Source organism: Myotis nattereri (genome assembly GCF_964212035.1).
Source record: "Myotis nattereri genome assembly, chromosome: 4".
Classification (NCBI taxonomy): domain Eukaryota; kingdom Metazoa; phylum Chordata; class Mammalia; order Chiroptera; family Vespertilionidae; genus Myotis; species Myotis nattereri.
In genome coordinates, this window is record NC_138079.1 from 12,867,494 (window position 1) to 12,881,676 (window position 14,183).

A 14,183-nucleotide genomic window follows, 5' to 3' on the forward strand; every position below is an offset into this window, starting at 1 on the left:
GAACGCTGTCTCCGTGTCATTCCTTCTGCGCCGACTCCGTCCACACCTTTGGGGACCCCTGGACCTGCTGGGGCTGGACCCCGGCAGTTAAGCTTGATATGCATAGTTTGTTTTTATTTAGGGGTTGCCTATTTTCCATTTTGATATAATTTTGTTTTATAATTATGTAAAAGACTAGAGGCCTGGTGCACGAAAATTGTGTACTCCGGGTGGGGTTGCGGGCAGGGTCCCTCAGCCCAGCCTGCGCCCTCTCGCAGTCTGGGAGTCCTTGGGGGACATCCTTAGCGCTGCCATGGAGGTGGGAGAGGCTTCTTCACTGACCACTGGGGGCAGCTCCTGCGTTGAGCGTCTGCCCCCTGGTGGTCAGTGCACGTCATAGCGACTGGTTGTTCTGCCATTTGGTCATTTGCATGTTAGCCTTTTATTATATAGGATTTCCGTGGTTCTAAAGCAAGGTGATTTAGATGTCTAATGTTCTCTTATTTTTCCTTTTATAGGCTCAGTGGAGGTTTATGAAGTCCCTGACAAAATAATGAAAAATTTGTGTATGTGTGTATTTTGAGAGAATCATAGTTATTCTCTCATTTTTTCCCAAAGGTTTCAAGGGCAAAAAAATATTGGAACCACTGCTATAGAGCGGTGGTTCTTGAACTTTTTTGGTTTCAGGATTTCTTTATATTCTTAAAAACATTAAGACTAAGAACGTTTCTTTTCCATATAAGAAAATAAAACAAAAAATTGGAAATGTTTATTAATTTATTTAACATATCATGTGTTAATATAAACTTTTTTTCATGAAAATAACTATTCTAAACCCAACATATTGGTGAGAAGAGTGGGTTTGTTTTATACTTGTAAATCTATTAAATGTCTGGTTTAATGGGAGGCAGGTGAATTTTTTTTTCATCTATGACTTCATTCAATCAGTTGTCTCATGTAGCATCTGGACTACTCCACTGTACATTGGCAAGACAATGACAGTAAAAGACAGACTGTTAAAATATCTTACTGTTAAAATGAAAATAGTTTTGACCTTGCAGAGGCTGTGTGAGTCCCAGTGCTCTACGCTGGACTCAAGCAGTGTCTGGGGGCTTGATTTAGATTTATTGTGTTTGCTTATTCAGAAGGATTGAGTCTTCTGAAAAATTGGTGTCTCCTCTTATTCAGGTGTGTTCCTCAGTCCCCTTAAGTGGAGACTCAGAGTCTCCACCCTCTTCCCTCCAAGCTGGCCATTGATGGTCCTTGCCACAATTCCTTCCAACCTCCTGGGGCTGGATTGCCCTCATGGGGGCTAGTCCACATTAGAGGAGGAGCCCACCAGAATATGGTTCACACCCATGTGGATATTGCTCTTAGTATAGTCCTTGCATCCTGCTGGCTGTAGTGTGCCAACAAGGATAATCCCTGCTCTGTTCCAATCCATTGATGCATTTGTGGTCATTTACCGTGTTTATGGAGGGCTATGTGGCGACTCAAATTCCAGTGACCACAGTGTCCTGCTGGCTTCCTTTGCACTGTGCTCTGCCTACAGGACACCCCTTGCTACACTGTCACTGCAGTGCTCTACTTCCTACATCCACAGTTGCCTGAGAGCTGGCTGGAGAAACAGGACAAGGGAACCACTTGGCCCCATGTTTGACTGGCTCACCCACATTTGCACCCACCCCACCCTATATTGCCAATCTTGTAGTAGTAGCCTGGGCCTATCGCTGAAGTTAACCCCTGGGCATCCAAGTACTGTGACTGGTTGGGTCATATTGAGAATGGCTTTGAGTGCATGTTCTGCTTCCATCTGGATAACTGATAATTCCAGACCTAATCCAAGCCCACAGGCACCAGCAGCTCTGGTGATGGAGCGTCCCATGGTCCTATCAGCTACTTCAGATGGAAGTTTGTAGTGCCTTATGGTGATCGGGAATTCAGTTTCGGTTCCATAGAGGGAGCCTAATAATCAACTATCCCAATCAAGGAGGGTCAGCAGATGTGCAAATTACAGTGGTGGAAAACAATACTGGACTCCTTTGATATCCTGTAATTGGAATGAGTCCATTTTAAATCTTTGTTTAAAAAATATATTTTTATTGATTTCAGAGAGGGAGGGAGAGGAAGAGAGAGATAGAAACATCAGTGATAAGAGAGTCATTGATTGGCTGCCTCCTGCACGCCCCACACTGGGGATCGAGCCCACAACCTGGGAATATGCCCTGATTGGGACTCGAAATGTGACCTTTTGGTTCATAGGTCTAAGCTCAACCACTGAGCCACACCGGCCAGGCCACTTGAAATCTTTTAAGGAGGAACAGTAAATCTGGTGCTGGCAGCTGGGGTAATTCCGGCTTCAGTGCAGGGTATTGAATTTGGTGCAGTTAAATTGCCAAGCTTGGGTTGCTGGCACGGGTCCGTGGCTGAGGAGCCTTGGTCCCATCCACACTCCCTGCCTCCGCTCTCCTGGCTCTTAGCAGTTTCCCGGTGTTCAAGTGTGTTCTTGGAGAAAATTAGAGTGCTCAAAGCAGGGCGCGAGCTGCCTGGACGCTGCCGCTAGGTATCCTGGAATGGGAGCATGGTTCTGTTTTTGGTTTTTTTAAAATATACTTTATTGATTTTTTACAGAGAGGAAGGGAGAGGAATAGGGAGTTAGAAACATCCATCAGCTGCCTCCTGCACACCCCATACTGGGGATGTGCCCGCAACCAAAGTACATGCCCTTGACCAGAATCGAACTTGGGTCTCCACAGTCCACAGGCCAACGCTCTAGCCACTGAGCCAAACTGGTCAGGGCCATGGTTCTGTTTTTTGTGTCGGAACTTTGCGGAGGCTGATTAGATGGAATGCCTAGGGTGTTTGTTCCTATTGCACCACTGAAGTTCAAAGTCTTACTGCAGGACAGACCAGCGTGAAAGTTTTTTGCCAAGAATACTTTAAATAACAAGGATGCAGGTGAAAGAAAGTAGGAGGTTTGAAGAGGTACAGATCTCAGGTAGTTCTGACTATAAACGATGCAAACTGCCAGCATTATTCCTGTGATCCGCTGGCAGCTTCCAAGAAACCAAAGCCCATCAGGTGTTGGTAGCTAGAGGTCTGGTTCCAAAGGTGAGCTGAAAGGCACCACAATGGAGTCTGCTATTTGACTTAGTCTAGACAACCCTACTGACTCCGGCAGGGACAGGATTACCATGGGTGGCAATGTGTGGCATTTCATTTGCAGAGTGATTTGGCTCGCATATTGATAACCGAAGGAACTTGTGTGCTAACTATTTAGGTTATGTCGAGTGCTCAGTATCCCTCAACTTTGACAAGTGGTGTTCCAGCCAATGCCAGCGGCCCTTTAAATCCATTAGTGATGTGCTTGGATTGCAGTTATTCTGCATTAAGGAGTTCCCTGTGCGAGTAGATCAAAAGGTTGCGTTAAATTCCTGTCCCTTGTACACGCTGCCTGTTGCCCCTCAGATTGCCCACTTGGGGTTGGCACTTGACCCCAGCAGATCCTAGAGAAGATGATTGTTGCAACCAGGTTTTGGTTGGTGATCCTGCAGGAGGAGCATTGAGGAGTGAGTGAGAGCTTGATGGATCTGTTGTGATTCCTTCTGTGTGATTACTTCTCCCTATGTACACTGGGGCCTTGACTTACGAGTGTCCCGACTAGTTTTTTGAGATACCAGCTGTCTGTCGGCCGATTTTTTGCATTGAGTTGATAGAGTAATTTGAGTTAACGAGCTCCTTAACGAGCTCAGTCTCTGAACGAATTAAACTAGCCCCACTGTATCAGGTAATGGAGAAGAAGAGATGTCTCCTCGCCAGGGTGGTCCAATGTTCCCAAGAGATACTTGGGGTGATGGTTGGGAGGGTGAGGGATGACCTGCTGCTCTGTAACTGCGGCCAGTAGCCCTGTGTCCCTGTGGCTGCTTACGGTGGCCTCTGGCTCGCCTCTCCCTGGCCTGCCATCTTGGTCTTGGGGTATTCCTCCCTTACCCGCAACCGCATGTGCTCACCGGTGTCTTTCTCTCCACCTCTGGTAGAGTGGGGTAAAGCTAAAGGGAAGTCCCTGCTGCCACTGTTATTACTATGTTAAGTCCTTAGATATAGAGTGTAAACTGTTGATTTTATTTTGACTTTTAGTTTTATGGTGTTAGATCCTTTTTATATTCTTTTTTGTTGTTGTTGTCGATGACACTATTACAGATGTCCTCCATCCTCCCCCACCTCCTTTGCCTACCTCCGTCCAGCCCCCACCACCCCTCCCCTGACCTTCACCACTCTGTTGTCTATGTGCATGGCCTATGTGTTTATGTTCTTTAGCTACTCTCTTCACCTTCTTTTATCCAGTCCACTCCAAACTCCCTCCCCTTTGATCTCTGTGGACTTAACTTTCAATTGTTAGGACACTGATGGTGACTAGATATTGCATATTTCTACTTAGCATTTATTAAAAATTAGCAGTTTTAAATAAAAACTGTTACTTTTAAGTTTGATATACTCACAGAGCGAAGGAACAATTGACCTTCTTACATGTTAGGGAATTTTTAAGATTTTATATATATCTATACTATATCTATATATCTATATCTATATCTACATCTACATATATATATATATTTTTTCTAATCACACTTTTTTGGTTTTCCATGCTGTTGATTAATGTTTTACTAAGTGATAGGTTCTTGATTTAGCATGCAGTATTTTATTGTATTTTTAAATATATATTTTATTGATTTTTTTACAGAGAGGAAGGGAGAGGGATAGAGAGATAGAAACATCAATGAGAGAGAAACATTGATCAGCTGCCTCCTGCACACCTCCTACTGGGGATGTGCCCGCAACCAAGGTACATGCCCTTGACCGGAATCGAACCTGGGACCTTTCAGTCCGCAGGCCGACACTCTATCCACTGAGCCAAACCGGTTAGGGCAGCATGCAGTATTTTAATTTTTGGTGCTCTATTTAAAAAATATGGCTTTATTGATTTCAGATAGAGGAAGGGAGAGGGATAGAGGGATAGAAACATCAGTAATGAGAGAGAATCATTGATCTGCTAACTCGGGCATGTGTGCTGACCAGGAATTGAATCGTGATATCCTGGTTCATAGATTGACACTCAACCGCTGAGCCATACCTGCCGGGCATACTATTTTTTTAAATTATAACTAAAGATAACTCAAGTTTTCCTTTTTATTAACAGACATATGTAGAGTGTGTCGGTCAGAAGGAACACCTGAGAAACCTCTTTATCATCCTTGTGTATGTACTGGCAGTATTAAGTTTATCCATCAAGAATGGTGAGTAATCCTTGTAGAAAATCTTGTCTGAGCTTCAGTTTTGTCATCATATATAAGGGGGATTGTTTGAATGAACTTTCCTATAATTAGTTATTTAAAATTTTTTTTTGTTGTGAAAATTTGGAAATTACCCATATTCCTTACTGCTATGCTATGTAATTTGGAATATTTCTTTCCAGGTATATGTGAGACCTGTTTATTTCTACCATGGAGGGCTTATTTTGTTCGTTGGAAGTATTAAGGTTTTCTAGTTTTGTCTGGCATGGTAATAGCTTACTTTATGAAATACTTTGTGCCAGGTAGTGCTCAGTGCTTTTCTCATTTAAGCCTTACAACAAAACCATGAGGTGGAGTTATTGTTACTATGCAGATGAAGAAATGGAAGCATAGAAAGGTTAACTAACTAGTTCTTTGTCACATAGCCAGGAAGTTAGTGACAGACCAGGATTCAGACCTAGCCCTCAGGATGACAGTATTATGATACCAGTATTAAAACTGGTGTTGATGTTTGGAGATTTTCTTATAATCAGTTAGCTTTGAGGATATTACAATTTAAATTAATCTAACCATTTTAATAGTAGGTATACATATTGGTTTATCTTTACTGTTACTGTTCTCTACCGTAGAAGGCATCTGTTATTAAAAGTTTGGAATATTTTAAATTTGAAATTGTCAAAATTGTAAAAGCTTCATGAAATGTAGCGTTTTAATAAAACAGAACATTAGTTTTTAATGAAACATTAAAGTTTCCTTGTTATAAATACTATACTTATGAGTGTATTTGTAATTGCAGCTTAGTTCAGTGGCTGAAACACAGTCGAAAAGAATACTGTGAATTATGCAAGCACAGATTTGCTTTCACACCAAGTAAGTTCTTTTAGAAGTTTTCACTGCATTTTTGGGTAGTAACTGGCCACATGAAAGTGTTTAATGATTATTTTCAATTAGTTTTTCTTTGATAGTAATGGGAAGTATTGCTATAGTATTTTAGAAAATACTTTAAAAAATACATGGCTGCTTTTAACACATGGGAGATATTGATTTAATTTGTGTTGTATTTCTTTTTTATTGTTTTTATTTTTTTTTTAAATTATGGACAAGTTCAAATGTTTGCAAAGGTGTAATGAGTCCACGTGTACCCATCAATCAGTTTGACCCATTTTCAAGTCATGGTCTTTACATGGCATTAATTGTGTTAAAGCAAATGCCATTATTTATAATTTCACCAGTACACATTTTAGTATCTCTAAAAAGTAAGGATTCCTTTAAAAAAAACACATAATTATAATAACAGTCACTCAGCAGAATTAATAATGACGCCTTGATTTTATCAACTATCATATCACTGTTCAAATTTGTGATATCTTTTGAGTTAAAAGTATATAGGTTGGAATAATAATGATAATAAAAACAAAGTTTTAACTTGCTTTTTAAAATGTGTTCTTAAGCTCAGTATTTTCTAAGCCTGTAGTAAATATTTTGCAAGTCTTTAAAATTTCAATTACATTTTATAATTCTGTACCAGTTGATTGATATTTAATATTGTTCATTGTAAACAATTAGAGCAGCGGTCACCAACCTTTCAGACCTCACAGACCACTGGCTGGCGACTGCTGAATTTTAGACTATACTGGCAAATTATCAAGGATATAAAGCATGATTTTTATTCTGGGATCCTAGTACATTGCCCTCCTCCCCCAAAGGTTTTTTTGTGTTTTAAGTTTTTTGTTTTTAAGTATCTTGAGCTGCTGAGTATAAATGCTGTGAATTAGTGTTAGTTTTAATTCATTGGTTGATTCTTGTGTGTGCCCTGATCAGGGATTGAATCTGAAACCTTGGCATATTGGTTGGATGCTCTAACCCAGTGGTCGGCAAACCACGGCTCACGAGCCACATGCGGCTCTTTGGCCCCTTGAGTGTGGCTCTTCCACAAAATACCACGTGCGGGTGTGCACATACAGTGCGATTGAAACTTTGTGGCCCATGTGCAGAAGTCGGTTTTTGGCCTGGGCGAGTCTATTTTGAAGAAGTGGCGTTAGAAGAAGTGGGGGTACGTTTGCTGAGGTCGACCCCTCAGATTGAGGACGTTTTTAGCAAAGGCCAGCTTAGGAGTACCCAAATTAAGTTAATAACAATTTACCTACCTATATAGTTTAAGTTTAAAAAATTTGGCTCTCAAAAGAAATTTCAATCGTTGTACTGCTGATATTTGGCTCTGTTGACTAATAAGTTTGCCGACCACTGCTCTAACCAACTAAGCTATCCAGCCAGGGCCAGAGTACAATTTATTAAAGTCATTACGGTTTCACTTTTGGAGCTTTATATTCATTACCATCAAAATGTTAATTCTGTTGTTTCATAGTCTTTAAGTTTTTGTAGGGCATAAAAATTCAACAGCTTAGCTATAGTAAACTGTAAGACTAAATAATTAAATATCTTTATAAAGTTTGATTAGAAATACTTGTGAGCTTTTTTACTTTGAGGCACATAAATTTTAATTTTCATTTGACAGATGCTGTATTCTTTATCTTTCTCAAAAACTTTTTTTACTGGTTTAATGACTTGTTATGTATCAAATATCAAATATCTTAAAGTAAGGATCTTTGTGGGTGTGTTGTAAAAAGTTGCTATTTGTTAATTATTTCTTAATGTTTGTAGATGGGAACAGTTTTGTTATAGTGCTCTCATAAATTTTAGATATTTAAAAAAAAACTTTATATATATCATAATTCTTGTTTTGGCCTCACTGGAGAAAGAGGCAATCTATTTCTGTGTTCTTTTGAAGATACCTGTGGTAGAGCAGTGGTTTACATTGGAAATCTTTCTAAAGCGTGGCACAACCTCTTCCTCTGAGTGTATTGAACAACATGTTACAGAAAGTTGGGAAGACTTTAATTTACCATTTGCAGTGTTAACTATTGTGCTAAAATTGAGAAATGGTTGGCTAACAAATGCCAGTTGTCTGTTTGCTTTACACAAAATGGACCTGCAGATTGTTATGCCTTTTTTTGAATGTTTTTATTGATTTTTTTAGAGAGCGAGGAAGAGAGAGGGAGATAGAAACATAGCTCTGCTGCCTCTTGCACTTCCCCTATTGGGATTGAGCTTGCAACCTGAGCGTATACCCTGACTGGGAATCGAATTAGTGACCTCTTGGTGCATGGGATGACGCTCAGTTCACTTAGCCACACTGCCAGGGGCCAGGTTGTTGTGCCTTTTTAGTACTATTTCTAAGGCTTGTGTTTGGAAGGAGGGTTTATTCTTTTTTTTTTTTTTTTATATATTTTTATTGATTTTAGAGAGGAAGGCAGAGGGATAGAGAGATAGAAACAAACATCAATGATGAGAGAGAATAATTGATCGACTGCCTTCTGCACACCCCCTACTGGGGATCAAGCCTGCAGCCCAGGCATGTGCCCTTGGCCGGAATCAAACCTGGGACCCTTCAGTCCGCAGGATGACTCTCTATCCACTCAGCCAAACTGGCTCGGGCAGGAGGGTTTATTCTTTTTTTTTTTTTTTTTTTTAATGTATTTTATTGATTTTTTACAGAGAGGAAGGGAGAGAGATAGAGAGTTAGAAACATCGATGAGAGAGAAACATCGATCAGCTGCCTCCTGCACATCTCCCACTGGGGATATGCCCGCAACCCAGGTACATGCCCTTGACCGGAATCGAACCTGGGACCCTTCAGTCTGCAGGCCGAGGCTCTATCCACTGAGCCAAACCGGTTTCGGCAGGAGGGTTTATTCTTGATGAAGTCACTAGTTTCACCTTTTTCTCCTGTTTGCTTTATCTGATCTTTTATAATCTGGGAAGCCAGATAATCATATTGTTTGAATGATGTGTAAATTAGCTTTTCATGAAGTTCATGGCTGTGAATGAGAGATGAAGGCTTCTCTTGAATCTTTTTTTCTGCTCAGAGGTCTTTTTGTTGGCTTCTTAAATGTGCTATTATTATAAGTATTTGATTCATTTTTTATAGGAAAAATATTTGTATAATAGAAATGTTGAAAGTTAAGATAACTTTACATGCCTGTTTTATATTTATGAATCAGTCTATTTTTCAGTGTTCATGAAATTATATATAATTTTTTTCTGTAATAGTTTATTCCCCAGATATGCCTTCACGGCTTCCAATCCAAGACATATTTGCTGGACTGGTTACAAGTATTGGCACTGCAATACGATATTGGTTTCATTATACACTTGTGGCCTTTGCATGGTTGGGAGTTGTTCCTCTCACAGCATGTGAGTATTCATTCCTCTGTGGTTGGAGTTAATTAAACACTGCATAACTATTTAATATTATAGAGTAATATTAGATTATATTTTTGTTCGAATGATATGTAATTATTTGATATTATTATTTCATATATTAGTAAAGCCTCAGGAAACAGTTCACTTGAATTAAGAAGTATTTTTAACCACATCAGTTTCTTGAATGAATGTGGGAAAGAAAAATACAGCATACAGAGTCTAATTAATAATGAAAATTCGGAGAACCAAGATGGCGGCATAGGTTAACGCCGGAGTTTGCTGCCTTGAACAACTACTTCAAAAGTGAAACCAAAAAACGGAAGGGACATCACCCAGAACCACAGGAACACTGGCTGAGTGGAAGTCCTACAACTAGGAGGAAAGAGAAACGCATACGGACACTCAGAGGAGGCACAGTGCTGAAGTCAAATTCTGAGGTGCGGAGTGCGCGGAGCGGGCTGGCGGCGGAGGGCGCAGTTGGCGTTTTCAATCGGGAGGGAGTCGCAGACTCTGAGCTCCAGATCCGGGCGAGTCTTTAGGGACCCAGACTCAAACGGGAGAAGCGGGACTGTCTGGCTTCGGTCAGAGCGAGTGCAGCTTTCTCTCCGAGGTTTGCAGCCATTGCTGGGACTCAGAGAGGCAGAGCCCCTGGGGACAGGACTGAGAGCCGCCATCACTGCTCTCTCCGGCCCACCCTGTTGATCCTGTGCGACCCGCCCCGCCCAAGCCCTGCACAGAGGCATTTGCCGGATAGCCTCAGGCAAAGGCTAGATTAGCACCTCCCTAGAGGACAGAAGTTCTCTCACTGCAGACACAGCTGATTCTCATAGCCACTTGGCCTGGAGGTCAAACCCTCCCTGGCATTAGCTACAGCAATCAAGGTTTATAAGACTGCGCACAAAGACCACTAGGGGGTGCACCAAGGAAGCATAACAAAATGCGGAGACAAAGAAACAGGACAAAATTGTCAATGGAAGATATAGAGTTCAGAACCACACTTTTAAGGTCTCTCAAGAACTGTTTAGAAGCCGCCGATAAACTTAATGAGATCTACAAGAAAACTAATGAGACCCTCGATCGTATATTGGGGAACCACCTAGAAATTAAGCATACACGGACTGAAATAACGAATATTATACAGACTCCCGACAGCAGACCAGAGGAGCGCAAGAATCAAGTCAATGATTTGAAATGCGAGGAAGCAAAAAACACCCAACCGGAAAAGCAAAATGAAAAAAGAATCCAAAAATGCAAGGATAGTGTAAGGAGCCTCTGGGACAGCTTCAAGCGTACCAACATCAGAATTATAGGGGTGCCAGAAGATGAGAGAGAGCAAGATATTGAAAACCTATTTGAAGAAATAATGACAGAAAACTTCCCCCACCTGGTGAAAGAAATGGACTTACAGGTCCAAGAAGCGCGGAGAACCCCAAACAAAAGGAATCCAAAGAGGACCACACCAAGACACATCATAATTAAAATGCCAAGAGCAAAAGACAAAGAGAGAATCTTAAAAACAGCAAGAGAAAGAAACTCAGTTACCTACAAGGGAATACCCATACGACTGTCAGCTGATTTCTCAACAGAAACTTTGCAGGCCAGAAGGGAGTGGCAAGAAATATTCAAAGTGATGAATACTAAGAACCTACAACCAAGATTACTTTATCCAGCAAAGCTATCATTCAGAATTGAAGGTCAGATAAAGTGCTTCACAGATAAGGAAAAGCTAAAGGAGTTCATCACCACCAAACCAGGATTATATGAAATGCTGAAAAGTATCCTTTAAGAAGAGGAAGAGGAAGAAAAAGGTAAAGATACAAATTATGAACAACAAATATGCATCTACCAACAAGTGAATCTAAGAATCAAGTGAATAAATAATCTGATGAACAGAATGAACTGTTGATTATAATAGAATCAGGGACATAGAAAGGGAATGGACTGACTGTTCTTGTGGGGGAAAGGGGTGTGGGAGATGCGGGAAGAGACTGGACAAAAATCGTGCACCTATGGATGAGGACAGTGGGTGGGGAGTGAGGGCAGAGGGTGGGGTGGGAACTGGGAGGAGGGGAGTTATGGGGGGGAAAAAAGAGGAACAAATGTAATAATCTGAACAATAAAGATTTAATTAAAAGAAAAAAAGAAAAATAAATAAATAAATAAATAAATTAAAAAAAAAAAAAAAAAAGAAAATTCATGAGAGAATTGAAAAAGCAAAGTCAATCCATAGTTGGAAGAAACTTGAATTTTATTTCTGGGAGTTAGTTAGAGCCTTCAAAGATTGTAAAAGATGGGTTCTCTTGAGATTCCCGTCCCCCCTCCTTCTTTTAAAAGTCACTCACATATCAAATGATCCTGAATAATTAGGAGGCTTTCTTTCAAATACAGGAGGCTTTCAGTGAGGTTGGTATACTAACTCTTAATTGATACTTTTTGAGTTCTTCATTGTTCTTAAAGACATGGAGGGGGGTATATGGTGCCAGATTATATAAATACAATTTTTTTGCAATCTTGAATGCAAACAAGATTTTTGAATAAATATAATTCGTATTCTCATGTCTTATTAAAATAAGATAAACTTACTCATTTATGAAAATGAATATCTTGGGAGATATACCACATAGCAGAGTAAGTACTGTAGAAGTGTGAATGAATTAGTGAACTAGAAGATTGAGCAAGGAGTTCTATAGGATGTAACTCAAAAAGACAAGATGTTGAAAGTATGAGAAAAGTGAGAGATGGAGGCTACATCAAGTTTTCTAGTACCTGTCTAATAAGTAGTTCCAGAAGGTAAAAAGATGATGGAAGAGGACATGATAGACATCTTGTAGATTGAAAGAGAGAGAGCTGACCATGATAGAAGGAGACTCAAAAACCTAAATATATTCTAAAGTTTTCCAATTCTGAGCAGGGTGTTGTATAGATGTAACGCTTGCAGGTTATCCTACAAAGTAATGAAAATCAGACTAATGCCACACTTAAAATCAGCAAATATTTTGCTGAAGCTAGAAGACAGCAGCAACTTGAAATTGAATGCTAGAAGGCAAATTTCAAAGTTTGACAACATTTTTGAACCTAAAACCTACCCATAAATTATCAGATGGAAGGGCAATATACAGACATTTCAATAGATGCAAGGACTGAGAAAGTTTATTGCCTCAGACTATTTATGGAAAATGTGTTTGCGACTATTCCTGCATAAAATGAGCAAGGAATCAAAGAGAAAGTTGTGAGCTATAGAGAAAAGAAGAAAGTAGGTCTTACAGCTAAATCGTAATTGTTAATCTACAGTAATTTTTAGGTAACAGCCTAGACCTAAAATTCTGGATGATCTTAACAGGGAAGAAATTGTGAGGGGAGGATAGAAATGGGCGCTTTTTAAGTTGTTTGTTATATTTGTGGGAGATTATAGATATGCTACATGTAGATAGGAAAATATAGTGTAACTATACATTAAAATACAGGGTGACCAAATAGAGTGTAGGACTAGATTGTTACCTGATTAACAGCAGAGGAGCCACTGCTGTTCATGGCATTGGAGCATGTACTCCATTGAAAACTTCTAATTTCAAAAATGTGTACTCCCCAAACTGATACCCTTTAATTTCATGAGCAGACTCAATGAATTTTAGAATTCTAGGTTAAAAAAATTCTCCATTATGTAATTTTGGAGATATCTTTACTTTAGATTCTTTTCCTCTTTCAGATATCTAAGCTCATTCAATAAAAACAAGCAAGTGTGAATCTAGAATCTAAACTTTAAACATTTTTGAGTAACTTTTACTCTTCATTATCACTATTTTTATGCTTGACTAGTAAAAATTTTAAAAAGTTGATTGATTTTTAGAGGGAGAGAGAAAAAAAATCGATCTGTTTTCCCACCCTTTTATGCATTCATTGGTTGATTCCTGTATGTGCCCTGACCTGGGATTGAACCCAGAGCCTTGACTCATTGGGATGATGCTACACAGCCAGGGCCTTGACCATTTTAAAACAGTTTAATATTTTTTTAAAATATATTTTATTGATTTTTTACAGAGAGGAAGGGAGAGAGACAGAGAGTTAGAAACATCGATGAGAGAGAAACATCGATCAGCTGCCTCCTGCACACCTCCTACTGGGGATGCGCCCGCAACCAAGGTACATGCCCTTGACCAGAATCGAACCTGGGACCCTTCAGTCCGCAGGCCGACGCTCTATCCACTGAGCCAAACCGGCTACAGCAACAGTTTAATATTTTGAGACTCATCCTTGCAAAGACTAAATGTGTATTTTAGTGGCATTCATGGTATTCCACTTGACCTCTGTTTAATTGAACAGCTGTGAGATTGATGATGAGAATTGTAACTATGTGCCCTTGTGTCCTCTTTTGGTAGGCCGCATCTACAAGTGCTTGTTTACTGGCTCCGTGAGCTCACTACTGACACTGCCACTGGACATGCTATCCACGTGAGTATGAACCTTGTGACAGTGGAAGGCTGCATAATGGTGTTAGTTTTTCCCCACAAGTTTTTATTTTTTTTTTAATCCTTAATCAAGGACATGTTCTTTGATTTTTAGAGAGAGAGGCAGGGAGAGAGAGAGAAAGAGAAAGAGAGATTGATGTGAGAGGGAAACATTGATTGGTTGCCTCCTACATGTGGTTCAGGA

The 14,183-nt window shown here is 40.0% G+C and overlaps 1 protein-coding gene across 1 annotated transcript in view; it reads left to right on the forward strand.

The window, feature by feature from the left end:
* The window catches only part of MARCHF6 (membrane associated ring-CH-type finger 6), a 71,204-nt gene that overhangs the window by 12,562 nt on the left and 44,459 nt on the right, over positions 1-14,183 (forward strand). Inside the window, exons 2-5 of the mRNA XM_081088710.1 lie at positions 5,177-5,273; positions 6,067-6,140; positions 9,381-9,524; positions 13,910-13,982. Of these exons, the coding sequence (XP_080944836.1) occupies positions 5,177-5,273; positions 6,067-6,140; positions 9,381-9,524; positions 13,910-13,982 (388 nt within the window). The remainder of the gene's footprint in view (positions 1-5,176; positions 5,274-6,066; positions 6,141-9,380; positions 9,525-13,909; positions 13,983-14,183) is intronic.